At 44.9% G+C, this 15090-nt stretch overlaps 1 protein-coding gene across 4 annotated transcripts in view; it reads left to right on the top strand.

The window, feature by feature from the left end:
* Positions 1 to 15090, top strand: part of TRIO (trio Rho guanine nucleotide exchange factor) — a 377760-nt gene that overhangs the window by 271668 nt on the left and 91002 nt on the right. For all 4 annotated transcript variants that reach the window (XM_059062877.2, XM_067030805.1, XM_067030806.1 and 1 more), the window contains exons 26-33: positions 889 to 958; positions 1549 to 1638; positions 3378 to 3470; positions 5556 to 5667; positions 7023 to 7213; positions 9138 to 9239; positions 12726 to 12868; positions 13477 to 13576. In XM_059062877.2, the coding sequence (XP_058918860.1) occupies positions 889 to 958; positions 1549 to 1638; positions 3378 to 3470; positions 5556 to 5667; positions 7023 to 7213; positions 9138 to 9239; positions 12726 to 12868; positions 13477 to 13576 (901 nt within the window). The remainder of the gene's footprint in view (positions 1 to 888; positions 959 to 1548; positions 1639 to 3377; positions 3471 to 5555; positions 5668 to 7022; positions 7214 to 9137; positions 9240 to 12725; positions 12869 to 13476; positions 13577 to 15090) is intronic.

The raw sequence follows: 15090 nt of genomic DNA on the forward strand, positions 1-15090 counted from the left end.
GCTGAGGTTTCATGACAGATGAAAGTTTCCAATAAATAAGCATAGATTCCAGTGATTTTGTTGACATTTGAAGGAAGCCTTCCAGACTTGCTTCACAAGGACAGACATTCTAGAGACTATTTTAGCAGAGACTCAACTTTGTATTTACTTTTTATAGAAATGAGATTAGGAAAACTGAAAGCTGTTTTTGTAGGAACCCTAACTTCTCTCAAGCCTTTGTCATCAGCTGCTACCTCAGTTACTTGTTAGGGTTAAAAGAAAGAATTGCCCTCTGTGGGCTGCTGGCTGGTGTTTGGGCTTTTCTAACAAGAAGGAGGAAGGAACTGAGGGCTGAACAGATGTGTAGTGTGACCAAAATAAAGTGTACTTTCCACGGGCCATAGGAGGCACACATGGTTTTTTATTTTTTCAAGATCCAAAAAAAGGCAGCAGAAGCTCCTCCAGGTGGCGTCTGTGCAGCCCAGATAGCCTGTGGAAAGATGATACTGGGCCAGAGCTGGCGGTGTCTTCCTCTCTTCCCTTGCCCCCACCCCAGCAAAGATGCTAGAATCTAAGTGGGTTCTCTAGGTTGAGTGTTCACCTCCCTAAATGATGTCCTTGGCTACTAAACATACCACTTTCCCAGAAGTAAGCTACTGTTGAATGTGTTCAAAGGCTAAACTGGTTAACTCTTTGAAAGTCGCAATAACTTACCCTGGTTCAGAGCACTTGCTCTACCTTTTGTTAAATTAAAATCTAGAAGTTACAGTTTTCACTGCATTTGATTAAAATGATGAAGTTCAGACATTGTCTGAATTCACGGTATGCTTGGTCTAATTCCCGGCATATCTCACTAGTAAAATGTTTTAGAACACCGTAATCATTTAGTACCGTTTTCTCTCTCTGCAGCATATTCCTAAAAGAGCTGGAAAAATACGAACAGTTGCCAGAGGACGTTGGACATTGCTTTGTAACTTGGGTAATGAAACCTCAGCTGCTTGTTCTGTCACAGTTGCTTTGAGGGAAGTGGGAAGGAACACTGTTCATTTCTCAAGTGTCGCCATTTTCTCCTGGTGTCTACAGAGAGAGAAATAGACTACCTCAAAGAATGACGTTCTCCGGCTAGTTATTAATGTGGAATAAGCTTTTTATTGATAGCAGTGATGGTTTGAAATAGAATGTCAGTTAGGGTGCCAGGCCCTGGGGATTCACAGGTAATCGTGAGCGCCCAGCCCTGCCTGGGAGGATTGTCCGGTCAGGAGGGAGGGAAGGAGGCAAGTGACCTGGTGATCAGGCCCTGCTGTCCAAGTGTGACACTCACGTTTGCATATAGCACCATGGGAAGAGGGGCCGGCATCCAGCCCCCGCTCTCCAGGCCAGGGGAGGACGTGTGTCCTATTAGCAGGATGTGTTTCTTATTTTAATAGCTTTCCTTATAAAGTAGAGTTTCTTAAGTTGCGGGCTTGAATTTCATTTATACACACGGCTTCTTTTCTACATAAAAGTTTCTTATAATTTGATTTATTGCCATTTGAAAGAGATAGTCTAATTTTCTTTTTGTTTATATAGGCAGACAAGTTTCAGATGTATGTCACATATTGCAAAAATAAGCCTGATTCTACTCAGCTGATACTAGAGCATGCAGGATCCTACTTTGATGTAAGTAATAGATTACTAAAGAAGCTGTGATATTTTCTAAGTTGCATTTCGTGTACAGAAAATGCAGCATGACTCATAACTTTCACCTAATGGATGGCATGATACCATTTTTATCTATCACATTTATAATGGGATATTCTTATATTCTGTTTTTATATTTTTATTTTTTTTGTGGTACGCGGGCCTCTCACTGTTGTGGCCTCTCCCATTGCGGAGCACAGGCTCCGGACACGCAGGCCCAGCGGCCACGGCTCACGGGCCCAGCCGCTCCGCGGCACGTGGGATCTTCCCCGACCGGGGCACGAACCCGCGTCCCCTGCATCGGCAGGCGGACTCTCAACCACTGCGCCACCAGGGAAGCCCAATATATTCTGTTTTTAAAAGATGCTTCTCAAATACTGCAAGCTGTATATCTGTAAAAAATTCAGATTTTAATATATACGTGTGTATATATGTCATTACTTACAATTTATATATAGTCATTAATTTTTTACATATAATATCATGTAAAAAGTATGAGTATTAACTATTAAATTGAGCTTCTTTTCCCCTCTATAAGAAAATAACTTTGAATCTTTTTCGATCATTTATTTTTCCCATTTCAATTTCACGATGTTATTAACTTCCAAAAGTGGCCTACCAGTGAAATTTTACAAATGGCACTCTACCAGCTCAGCCATTGGGAGGTTCATTCGCCATATCCTCACTGGTGTAAACATAGTTATCTTTTTGGGGACTGTGTTGCGGGGAGGTTATTTAGTATGAAAGGTGATGGAGCCTCGTGATATAATATATCGAGTGATTTGGGGTTTCCAGAACACAGTCAAATGTGTGCCAAATAAATTTTGATTAAAAGATAAGGTACTTTCAGATTTTATGTATAATTTGGTGCATGAGGCCACGAGGGTATTAGACTCGCGTCTTTCTGTTTGTACATGGCCGAGTGCGATCATCTGCTCTTTTCCGAAAGTCTGGGAAATTAGGATACATCTTAGCTCCTGTCTTCTGAGGTGGAGCCCTGCCTGTAGATGCCCCTGTTTTAGTCGCCATTCTCATGACCAGTACTTACACATCGCTGCCTGGGTGAATATGAAGCCAGCCCGCTCCCAGCCCAGTGAGGCCTTTTGTTTCCGATATTTCACACGACCCTGGGTCTTTGCCATTATGTGGAGCCCAACGCTGTGACTCCGTGCAGTTAGGATTATTGAAGGCCTTATTGAGCATATGGCACATGTGCCATCTAAAAAAACCCCATGCCCTAAGGAGGATGCCAAGAGCTAAGATACTGCAAATACAGTAGGTTGGTGTGAACATGAGAGCAAGCAGGAGAGAGGACTTCCTGATAGCGAGGACGAAGGAAGCCTCCAGTAGGGAGGGTTGCGACGTGGTCTGTGACAAGGGTGTGCATGTGGCCGCAGCTTCAGGAGCCGCACTGGGGGGGTGTGACTGCCGGGCAGGCGCAAGTGATGACGGCGCCGGGAGTGGTTGGCTCCCCTGCTTGACCTCTGCACGAGGAGGCCTGTAATACAGGGGAAACACTGTGTCTTCAGTATTCAAAGTGATGACCGAGATTTGTTATTTTTATACTGAGCTTATTAAAAGAAGCAATAGTGATTTCTACTTCAGAAAACGTGGTTTGTGTGTATTCGTCATGGGGGTAAATGCATGCAAATTTTTAGTGCCTGTTATCTGACTTACACAGTGGTGTGTGTGTGTGTGTATGCTCTTTTTAAATTCAGGAGATACAACAGCGGCACGGATTAGCCAATTCCATCTCTTCCTACCTTATTAAACCTGTTCAGCGAATAACGAAGTATCAGCTCCTTTTAAAAGTATGTATGAAGCCTCTTCAGCCTGAAAAATTTTATGCACTGTGCATTATCATTTTGACATTGTTTGTTTTCTGTATGTAAAGTACCCTGAGATTTTGAAATAACACCTTAGCCAATTAATGTGATTTTATAACTCATTGCCATTTATTGCCCTGACCGATTTGTCAGTGCATCTGGTAAATCATAGTATATTTCTCGATTACGCACCTGAACTCTGTTGACTGACCCTAGTCCCTGACATAAAATGAGAAAGGAAGGAAAAATTGTCAGTCCTGCATGATTTATTGCCACTGTTCCCAGCATGACTTGTATCAGACTGACCTCTGCTGTTTCTTGATTATGAATGATTATAGTGAAAATCACACTTGTAAAAATCAAATGATGATTAGTTCTGACAGTAGAATGGTGAAGAAAACGTAGAATTTGTGATAAGAGTTGTTAGAGAATTCATTATATATAATTGACTCACATTTTCTTGACTACAAGAAAAATAATTTACAAACGCTATTTCATGGTGTTTACCCCACCGTCTCCTTGGCTGGTGAGTGTTATTAAACATTAGAACGTACCCACATCCATTCATCCCAGTAAGAACGTTGCATGAACCCAGCTAAGTCCCCAGTTCGGTCCTGACACAGCAATAGGAGACGATCATGTAATTTTTCTAGATATAAAAGAAATACAGAAGATGGAGTTATGAATGCCTGAAACCCTTATTTTTACCCTTTGTGTTAATACAAAAAAGTCTAGAAACAGTAAAAAGTGGCTACATTCTTTTGTGAAGGGATGCCATCATGGCATTCTTACATTGGAAAAGCTCTCCTGCACTTCCCTATCAGAACCCCATGAAGTGATTTTATGACCACCACGGCAGAAATACGTGGTTGCTATAAACCATGAAATAAAAGTCAGGAGGCTAAGTCGTTTATATTCACGTTTGCCCTTTGCTTTCTAATTCTGCAAAGGCAATTTACCTCTTAGTGTCCTCGGGATTGATGGGTTTTGTTTTTAGCACGTGGTTCTAGTAAAGATCTCTTCCTCGGTGACCTCCCATCTAGTCATTCACTGTCAAACCTCTGCTTTAATTTATAAACCTGACTTTATTCTGCCCAGGGGTTCTTCAAGAGAGCAGTCACGAGCTATGCTGAGCTCCCCAGGGAGGAGGGTTTTCTGACAGTGACGTTAGTCTCAGAGCATTGCCGTTTTAAAGCACTTTTTGCCAAGCTGCTCAGAATAATAGGTGCACACCATCTGGCCATGAGAAGAGGGGCCTGTCAGGCAGCTGCATTGCCCGAAACCATCCAGGGTGTGGCCAGAGCTGACTGCAGGGCCGCGTCCCTCTTGTTGAGTACCAGGACACAGAAAGCTGTTGTTACTGTTACTGCCCGAATAAAAATCACATATGCGCTGGTGCGAAAATATCTTGCAGCCCACCAGAATGTGAATCTGTTGTCCTGCTGTCACTCATCTCGTGACAGGTGTACCCCTACGTGGATCTGAAATGTAATTATGCCCGGGGAGGTGTGCTGCAATCATTAGAGCTTTCTGAATGTCCCAGCACAGGGAAGAAGCGCTTCCCTGTAGGTAACCGCGCAGCGATGCTGTTCCCGCTGTGAGACAGGGCAGCTCCAGGGCAGGGGGGACGTCGTGTTCACGGCACCGGAGGGCTCGGAATCGTCCTGGGATCCCGTGCGAGCAGAGCAGTGCTAGTTGGACTCTGGCTTGACCTTCGGATGTAACCGCTAGCTGACTGTGCTTTGCTACACTGATTACATATCGTATTTGTCATTTTTGAGGCTCAGTAGTTGGCGTGTACACTAACTTCATGTTCATCTCTGACTGCATTTGGTTTCCTCCGAACCGAAGAAACGTCCTGATTTGAGCAGGACGAACCCTCGCGTCGACTGGGTTAAGAGGCAGTTCAGGTTTATCATTCGTTCTTTATGCGAATCTCTGCCCAGTTGACCACGGTTTGCTTTTATCTCGAACGTCATGGATTTTCACAAACTCTTTCATTTCTGCAAAGACCTCCGTAGCGGAGCATTTTGCTCTCTCGGGCTCGTTCACGGTGTCGGTTTCCCACAGGAGCTGCTCACGTGCTGCGAGGAGGGGAAGGGGGAGATTAAGGACGGCCTGGAGGTTATGCTCAGCGTGCCAAAGCGGGCCAACGACGCCATGCACCTGAGCATGCTGGAAGGTACGTCCTCCCGTCTCCCGCGGACGCCACCTGTCCACCCCCCCCCCCACGTCCTTGTGCCTCTGTGTTTAGTTAGGAGTCATCAGTGCAGGTGCAGGTGCCTTCCTTTTTCAATAATTGGTCTCATGGCTTCCCTTAAGGAGTACATGACATGCTTCGACCTCATCACAAGCCTGTCCTTGTCCCCTCACTGGGGAGCAGCCGCTCCACACTCTGAACCCCGGGAGCACCTTGTGTCGCTTGCCTTCGGCTACCTGGTCTCTCTGTGTTAGAAGGACAGGTGGAAGGATAGGTAGATCCATCCCCCCAGGTTGGTAAAATCCCTAACAGCGCTCGAATCTTCCCCGTCTCCGCACCCACTGCATCACTTGCCAGAGCCTTGAACCAAGCAGGTTCCACATCCCTGCCCGTGCAGCCAAACAGCGTGTGGAACGTGGTAAAAAGAGAATCAGATAAATACGCCTAAAAATGATCATCGCCAGTATAATTTCCTTGAATGCTTCGGTTTAAGAAAGCTGTTTGTGTGTTACAGCTCAACTCTCATTATCAGAGTTATTTTAAGGAGTCATCCTGCCCCAAACGCTTTAGCCAGCCTGTGTGGTCACCATTGGTCACGTTGAACAGTTTCCTGGTTAGGGCAGAGGTACCGCTATTTGTTAGTTACAGAGACACCCCCCCTCCAAATCAGAGGCCAAGCCAGAGCACCGTTTCCCCCTCTGATGTAAAATCCCGAGCTGGTGGGTAGCCCTCAGGGCGTCACCAGGGACTCGGGCTCTGTCCAGCTGGTCTCGCTCCGCTCCTTGGACGTTTTGCTGGCTGGCCAGCTGCAGGGTGTGTCAAGGCCACGCTGGCTCTCCCTCTAGCAGGATGTGGGGGAAGAGCGGGGAGGGGACAGCTCGAAGGGCAGAAACCAGAAGTTGTGCCCGAGTCTCCCTGTGCGGCCCGGGTGTAGGGGAGCGTGCGGCGTGTGGCTGCTCCTGGCCGCGGGGGGGGGGCTGGGAAATGTAGTGCTGGCTTGAGTGGCCACGGGCGGGGCTTCTCCTTGTAGACGAGGGGGCCCCTGGAGGCTGGCACATAACTAGCAGCCTCTGCCCGGGCGTCGGCCACTTCAGGAAGAGACAGCCACAGTAAACAGCAGCCAGAGACCAGAGCCCGACCAACTGGCTTGAAGAGCTTCGTGTCCAGAGGAGAGAAAACCCCCCAAGGAAGGGTAGCCAGAGGCCCAGATGGGAAACTTTAATCGGAGATTTAATGGATGGGCGTTTTGCAGATGTTTAAGTAGCCATGATGTTTACTACTGCATCATTTTTCATTTTCTTTCAAATTGACCGTGCCTTCTTTTTTTCATGTTCTAGGGTTTGATGAAAACATTGAGTCTCAGGGAGAACTCATCCTGCAGGAATCCTTCCAAGTGTGGGACCCCAAAACCTTAATTCGAAAGGGTCGAGAACGGCACCTCTTCCTTTTTGAAATGTCCTTAGTGTTTAGTAAAGAAGTGAAAGATTCCAGTGGCAGAAGCAAGTACCTTTATAAAAGCAAATTGTTTGTAAGTATAGGCCTTCAGAATTGTAAGTTTAAAGGTGACACAGTTGCAGCTTCTTGTGGTCAGAGAAAAATGACTGTTTGTGGCCTTCACTTTAACCTCCCAAACTCCTACATTGTTGACTCTGAAGCAGCTTCTTCAGTGAAATTCTGACAGCCTTGAGTCCACTAGAGGGCGCTTGTGAGTTTGAGTGTCCCTAGACTTAGGAAACTTGCTTTTTCTAAATTCCGTAGAATCCAACTGCAGGATAAGAAGACACTTTGTAAGTGAACTTAAATTATTTATCTCCTGTGTGCCTTAACTAGCTTTATAAATACATCAATCATGTTAGACTAGGATTAAGTAAGTTCTCATATCATTATCATTAATATTTCATTCACCAACATTGGAATTTATTGAAGCAGCCTACTGGGTGGCTCACTGTGGGCTCTTAATGATGAAGTTTGATTTCTTCATTAAAAATACATTTATGAAAAACAGCAGCAGAATACCATTATTAGAGAAAATGTATGTTATAAGCAGAAATCGTTTTAAAGATACACAGCCCCTCCTGCCTAGAGAGAGCCTCCCTTGAGCGCTTGGTAGATAGAGTGATGCATCTGAATTCTTCTTTAACTTGTCGGCATACTTCCGGGCGAGAGAAACACACCTGGTGCTCTTTTCCACGGGTGGCAGCCCCACACAAGTATCTATAAACCACAGGTCGACGCTCCGAAAAGTCTCGGGCAGCTGTCATCCTCGCCTTCCCTTTGTGGGCGATGTCTCAGAGGGCTTTCAACACAAAATTGCCGGGCAGGGAGAGGGAAGAAATCACAATCAGAGAATAGAAAATGCGGTAGAATTTGGTTTCTTCACAAGATACGGCAGATCACTTATAAATAGTGGTAGATGTTTGGACTTTGGACAACTTACACGTTATACGTTTTTACGATATCCACGTATTAGTCAAATTCCCAAAGTAATAGAATACTACCAAGTGTAGAAATCATCTTAATAATAATCTGGAGTTTGCAAGTTCAAGCTAATGATAGGCATACCATTTTCTTCGGCTTGTTTCCTGTTTGAGATTGTCTTTTGGATCACAGCCCCCCTTACATCATTTTAGATCATATTATAACTGGGAAGAACACATGAAGCATTGCTGGCTAATAATTTCGCTAGCTGGCCTTAATCAGTCCCTAGGGACCAAGCTAGTCTGTTTTAGAAGCTGATACATCTTCGCTTAATTTATCTTTTAAAAGTTAAGGTTCCCTCAGAGGCCACAATTATGAATCACTTCCTTTGCTGGAAAGGAGAGAATGCATTGGGGTGAACCTGATTGCGGGGGAGGATGAAGATGTTGACCTTCATCTACACTCCTCCTTGTTCTGCATCTCCTGCAAATGCATGTATTATAGAGAGAAAGTTTGTCTCTTAACCCTTAACATCATTGGCGAAATAGTAAACATTAATGCTATTGATAAACACATTGGAAACGAACTGCGCTTTAAAATATCACTTAGCTTCTCCTGTGGAGCTAGTTCGTTAATGAAGGTTCATGGTAGCAGATCCTTTGCAACTAGGACAGACTCATTTTATTGTTTATAAGGTTGAAAATAGTCAACTCTTGATTTTCCAGATAATAGGAAATAGGACTTTCCAGATATCTTGGTTTTCTTCTTCTGGATTTGCTTGTTGACCTGCATCAGGATTTCCAGTGGAGGTGATCAGAGGAGGCGAAAGAGAAGAAGCCAATTGTGTAGCCTCAGAACAAAATTTCCTCATTTTAAGTAAAGTGAGGTCTAAGGAGTATGTATCAGTGTAAACAAAACTGTGTCATTACAACCTGGCCTGAGCACGAGTCACCAGAAACGGTTTCCTTTGTCTCTGTTCTATATCCTGCCAGAATTTTACCGTTGCCTAATTATGTAATTGTCTTTTTATCCAGACCTCAGAGTTGGGTGTCACAGAACACGTTGAAGGAGATCCTTGCAAATTTGCACTGTGGGTGGGGAGGACGCCAACTTCAGATAATAAAATCGTCCTTAAGGTACGTCCATCCGAAGCTTGAGAATGTGCTTTGTGACAAGATTACCGTGTCTGTGAGTGCTTTTTCCTGTTGTTGAACCACATTGGTTTTCATGTCCTTGTACTGTTCCCTTTGTGCTCTCTAGAGATTGGTGATTACCACAAAGAGAACAGTAGAATAAATTCAGTTTGGTGTTCTAGTGGTGAAATCACTTGAGCTAAATTTTTGCTTGCCTACAAAAGGTCACTTGGAGAAGGGTCTTTCTAAACTTCTCCATTCTTCCAGTCTTGCAGAGAATTGGGTGATTCCATAAGAGATGCAAGAAGTTGAGGCACAGGAGGGAGGGAGATGTGGACCAGTAGCTCCCATTGTACACTTGACCTCTGGTTTCCAAAGGAAAATAGGCACCTGATGAATCTGTGAGGGCCTTTGACAGTTTCAAGGCTGAACGTGCCAGGAATCTTCGTGGGGTCCTAGACTCTTTGGCTGTCCAGTTTGGAGGCAGAGAAAAATGGGGGGGGGGCGGTTATGATCAGGTATAGGGTTTGGTAATGTTATCATTTAAAGTGTTCAAAAACACTAAGGGTGCTTTGGAGTATGTAGTCTTTGAGGGAGGAATATATCTTTGAATATTTAATTTGAGTGCTGTTTTGAGTATACTAACCTCTCCTAGGAAGGTTGGAGGACTCTAAGGGTGTCTTGTGGACTTCCCTCCTCCTGTGTTTGAGAAAATGCAGATGGAACTGTCTTTCTGAGCTATCTGGAAAGACCATAAGCGACTTCAGATGTAGCTGAAGATTTGTAGGATATTGGGAGACCAGCCAAAAGCTTAATGGGCCTCTGGTGTGTGGACTTGCATGTCAGCAATTTTGTCCCTTACATTCCTTTTGAATCTCCCTACGGTATTTCCAGCAACTGTGAGTTATTTAACAGTACGGCGCTCTTGTAGAGCCTGTACTTTACTGACTGCTGACTCTGGAAGCCATTGTGTTCCTAAGGTCTTTATTCACATGGAAATGATGGATTGTTTTGCAATGAATATATGACTACCAACCCAGTGTATTCTCGTTAGTACTGGCGTAAAGCCCTGTAAAATATAAATTGCACTAATAGCTCGATATTAGATAGCTGAACTTTTCTAAGGGATAAAGTTTTAAAGTATACTCAAGACCTTAAAACTTCCAACTTATGAGTATTTATCCAGATTAGCTGCAGTGACACATGCCAAAGGGTACATCTGAGAAATAGTGCCAGATATTTTAGCCAGATATGGACTACTTTCATTTAGGACATAATAAAATGCTCATGATGCAATTGAAGAATCAGATTTCCTTGCAGGCTTTACCAAATGAAAGTTTTCTAGGGAATTTGTGATAATATTTTTCTGACTTCTAATGAGAGGCTAAAGGAAATGATGTCCTTATTAATTTCAGAGACTGCTTAGTGGGGTGGTGGTGGTGGTGTTGATGGCATAGATGGTGGTGGAGGTGGAGGTGGTGGATATTTTAGCAGTGGTGATGGTGGTTATGGTATAGATGGTGGTGAGGGTGTCGTTGGTGGTAGAGATGGTGAGGGTGGAGATGGTGGTAGAGATGGTGAGGGTGTAGATGGCGGTAGAGATGGTGAGGGTGTAGTTGGCGGTAGAGATGGTGAAGGTGTAGTTGGCGGTAGAGATGGTGAGGGTAGAGATGGTGAGGGTGTAGATGGAGGTGGAGGTGGTGGATATTTTAGCAGTGGTGATGGTGTAGATGGTGTAGACAGTGGTGGTGGTGGAGGTGGTGACAGTAATGGTGGTAATGACAGTGATGGTGGTGGCCTAGTACTTGTAGAACAAAATTGTGACTTTTTTTACTTTTATAGTCTGGAAAGGAAAATTTTATTTCTAAATCCTTTCTTGAACAGATTGAGACTACTGAGAGTATGAAACAAATTATTCCCTTCTCTTAGCCAAGTGGGACCTTTGCTTAGTACTCTAGCTGGGTTACCTTTCTTTTACTGTCTCTGAAAAATTGGTGCCTTTTTTCCTTGTTTAATTTATTTAAGGTTAGGAGAATTGCTTTCCATAAATGTAATGGTCAGTTTGCTCTACTTAACTTATGAGACTTTTATTTCTGAACATGGTACAGATCTCCAAACTTTGCCAAATGTCCTTTCTCATTTGTATCAGGCATTTAAATTCCAGTAGTTCTGTGTTGTTCACAGTTTTCCATCCTGAGACGCTTATTTCACGCACAGACTCCCCTGTTCCCTAGTCACCCTGCCTCCTACCCCAGGAGAAATCGGTTTTACTGCTCTCCTGGCATCAGATCTGGGGAGAGGAGCAGAGGCTCCTTTTATCCTTCACTTATTTCTCTGTTACTACCTCTCATTAACTTTGAAGACACATCCTCCAGTGAAAACATTTTATTTAGAAAGAGAGTTCTCAATTTTAATTTCCTTTCCCAGCAGGGGCTTTGACTTTGTATTTTCAAAAACAAGGTCCACCATGAAAAAATGCTGGGTTCCCCTCCCTGCGTGATCTCATCCATAACCCCACTGATGATTGTTTTAATCATTCACAGGGAATTATGCTTATATCATAGGAGGTTGATGTTTTCCGTAAGGAAATTAAAAACTGTTACTAAGGCCCAGAACATGTAAAAAGGAAAAAAAAAAAAAAAAAAAAACCCACCTCCTTTGAGGCACAGTGAAAGAAAAAAATCTGGAAAAAGTGATGCCATATGTGTTCATTCAACCGATGCTTGTTGAGTATCTACGATGTGTCGTTTCCAGAGGGCCTTTCTCCAGTGTTGCAGTGGAGTTGAGGGAAATCCGTCATATGTAACTGGCAGTAGGTTACCCTGGTTTATCCCAGTGGTCTAACGGAGGTGGAGACAGTCGGAGATTGGGGGGATGGGCTGGGGTGCCCACCCCCCGGGAATCCCAGCTTCTTCACCTGCTGGCAGTGTGGCCTTAGACACATTTCCAGCGTGTCCACACTGCAGGTCCTCGTTTATAACAGGAGGATTAGGGAGGCCCCAACCCCGTAGAGTGCAAGTGGGAATGGGGAGCGGGCGCAGGTGGGGAAACGGTGCAGCCGCACCTGTTGATCGTGAGTCCAAGGGGGCGCGGCGGCCAGCTCTGGGGCACTGGTTCAGGTTCCTGCTGGTGCCCGCTTGTCTGCCTGAAGGGCCTCGGGGCACTTGGGTTTGGGGCTGGTTGTGTTTTCATATTTACCCAGGGCTGCTTAACAGGTCTTAGGGCTGGAGAATGATTGATTACTAGAATATTCAGAGACCTGGAATAACATGAACGCTGAAGAATAAAAACGGTCTTGATGACAAAATCTTCAAAATTAGGGTCATTTATTTGGTGGGAAATTAAACACAGGAGATGGTTGCTTTTCTGCTGAAAAGTTATTTTTTTAAATGGGCAGTTATTTCAGGAATGCGGGGACCTGCGTGTGGTTAGTGCAGGTTCTGGAAAAGGCCCCTTCTGTATCCTGATTGATTCTAACACTTTGTCAAGGCCTCCAGTATAGAAAACAAGCAGGACTGGATCAAGCACATCCGGGAAGTGATCCAAGAAAGGACCATTCACCTGAAAGGCGCCCTGAAGGAGCCCATTCACATCCCCAAAACAGCTCCGGCAACGAGACAGAAGGGAAGGAGGTCAGTGCCTGGGGGTTCTTTTGTAAGTTTGCTTTTATTGAAGGAAAGGAACAAGGCAGTGTTAACTTACTGTTTTTCAAAAATCATTTTTCTCAAATATTTTTGAGAAATATTGGGTAATTTTTTAAAGAATACAATTTATATATAACATCATTCTTAGTAATGAAATTCCTTTGTCAAGACAACTACCTCCTTCAGCTTAAACTAAATGAAAGTCTATACACAAATCCCTAGTTCTTTTCCTTTTCCACCCCAAGTGTTCATCTGTGCTCGTGTGTAAGTTGTACATGTGACCGTGGGCAAGTTATGTAGCGTCTAGACGTTTTTGCTTCTCATTTCTAAAATGGCGGTGACCCTATCAACTGGATTTTATTACTGTGAGAACTGAGTGCAGTGGTAGATGTTAGACTCTCAGCCCAGGGCCCAGCAAAAAGTCTGTTCTCGGTGAAGAGTCGTCTGTCGTCCTTAATACCGTGGTGGCAGCCGTAATCAGAGACCGATTTGCACCTCTTTAAACAAATCTGTTCTTCCTCCAATGGCTGATAGCCCATCTTTACCATTCTTGAAAAGCAAATCCAGCAATGTCAGGAATTCCTCTGTGTCTCCAGGGATGGAGAGGATCTGGATAGCCAAGGAGATGGCAGCAGCCAGCCTGATACGATTTCAATCGCATCCCGGACGTCTCAGAACACGCTGGACAGTGATAAGGTGAGCCAGAACTAGCCCTTTCTTTGGGGAGGCGCATGCGGCCAGTCTCCGGTCGGTCGACAAATGACAGTTTGTCGTCAGCATTTCAAACAGCTGCCGTGAGTTAAAAGAGGTTCCCGGACATGGTACCAGGAGCAAAGATTTGCAGTGTCAGGGCTAGCAGACTTGAACCCTGAAGATTCAGGAAAAAAATCACTCGCCCTTCCCAGAGCCGTTACGTGGTTTTCTATCCGAGTGTTCTAAGGCGGTGTGTTTAAGCTTTTTTACTTTATGTTAAGCAGAAGACCCTATTATTTTAAATGACATCTTACGCAGAGCCCTGGTGTGTAAAAGCGGGGTGCTCTGACGGAAGCGGGGGGCAGCGGCATCTGCCGGTGGGCCCTGAGGTGCCCGTCGAGTAACCACCGGGAAGGAGGGTCTGACCTGCAGCCAAGAAGTCTGTAGGTTTACCTTCTGCAGCAGTGGCCTAGAGTGTCCTGTGATTCTGTCTTGACAGAATCAACAAACCTGTGAAATAAACTGGTGGGAGAAGTTGGAACCCTGGGCTTACGTGACGCACAGGTGACCAGAGTCCCCTGTAAAAGCCGGTGGAGGCACCGATGTCCACAGAGTCCTCAGTTCCTACTGAGATAAGCACCTATTCTGTTCTTTTTCTAGAAGGCTAGACCAAGTTCTTAAAACAAGTTTTTGACAGCAAGTAGGGGTTTCATTGAGCTTGCCGTTGGTTCAGAATTCCTGGGTTTCTCAGTGCCTGACACGGGCTGGACTTTCCCACGAGAGACCTCGTGCCGAGGGGGACGGAGGAGTCTGCCTTTGCACGATGTCTCCACAGCCCACTTGCTCTCCCGACCTCCCGTCATTTGGAGACGGCCGCTGTCAGAGGAGAGAGCCCGGTGTCGGGGTTTGCTTCAGAGGGCAAGTCTGAGTCCCAGGCTTCGGTCTTTTCTCACTTGCTTTTGCAGAATTCATGGTGTTGAATGTTGTTTCCAGGACAGAAGTAAGTAGGTTTAAAAATATTGGTTTCCTACATTGATTTCATTTTCAGAATCCTTCTAGTTTGAGTAATTAGCTCTTTCTCAACCTCCTTTTTGACTTCACTAAATAATAAGTCCTAGAACTTACAATGCTTAGAGTGACAGGACTGGGAGAACAAAAACGATGTCTCATTTGATTTGGTTCGGAGCTCAGTGTATTACGTTCAGCAGATATTTCTCTCCAGTAGCAATGATGAGGAATAAGAGAAATGACATGTTCGGTCATTCGGTCCCTAATAGCCGCTTTCCCCAAGCCCGCCCCCCCCCGCCCCGTAGTCATTCAGTGAAGAAAATAAAGTTTGAACTTGGAAACATTTCATTAGAGTAATCCCAGGTATTTTCTTTTGAAACAGTAGTAATTGAGGTGACCGGGTTATCTGAATAGTTACACAAGGCTTCCACCTGAAGGGAAAATCCAAAGTAATTGTGGCTCCTGCGGAGGGGACCGGTTCACAGACTCGCCGCCCAGCTGGAGGCCCA

Source organism: Kogia breviceps, chromosome 4 (genome assembly GCF_026419965.1).
Source record: "Kogia breviceps isolate mKogBre1 chromosome 4, mKogBre1 haplotype 1, whole genome shotgun sequence".
In the NCBI taxonomy this organism is placed as follows: Eukaryota; Metazoa; Chordata; class Mammalia; order Artiodactyla; family Physeteridae; genus Kogia; species Kogia breviceps.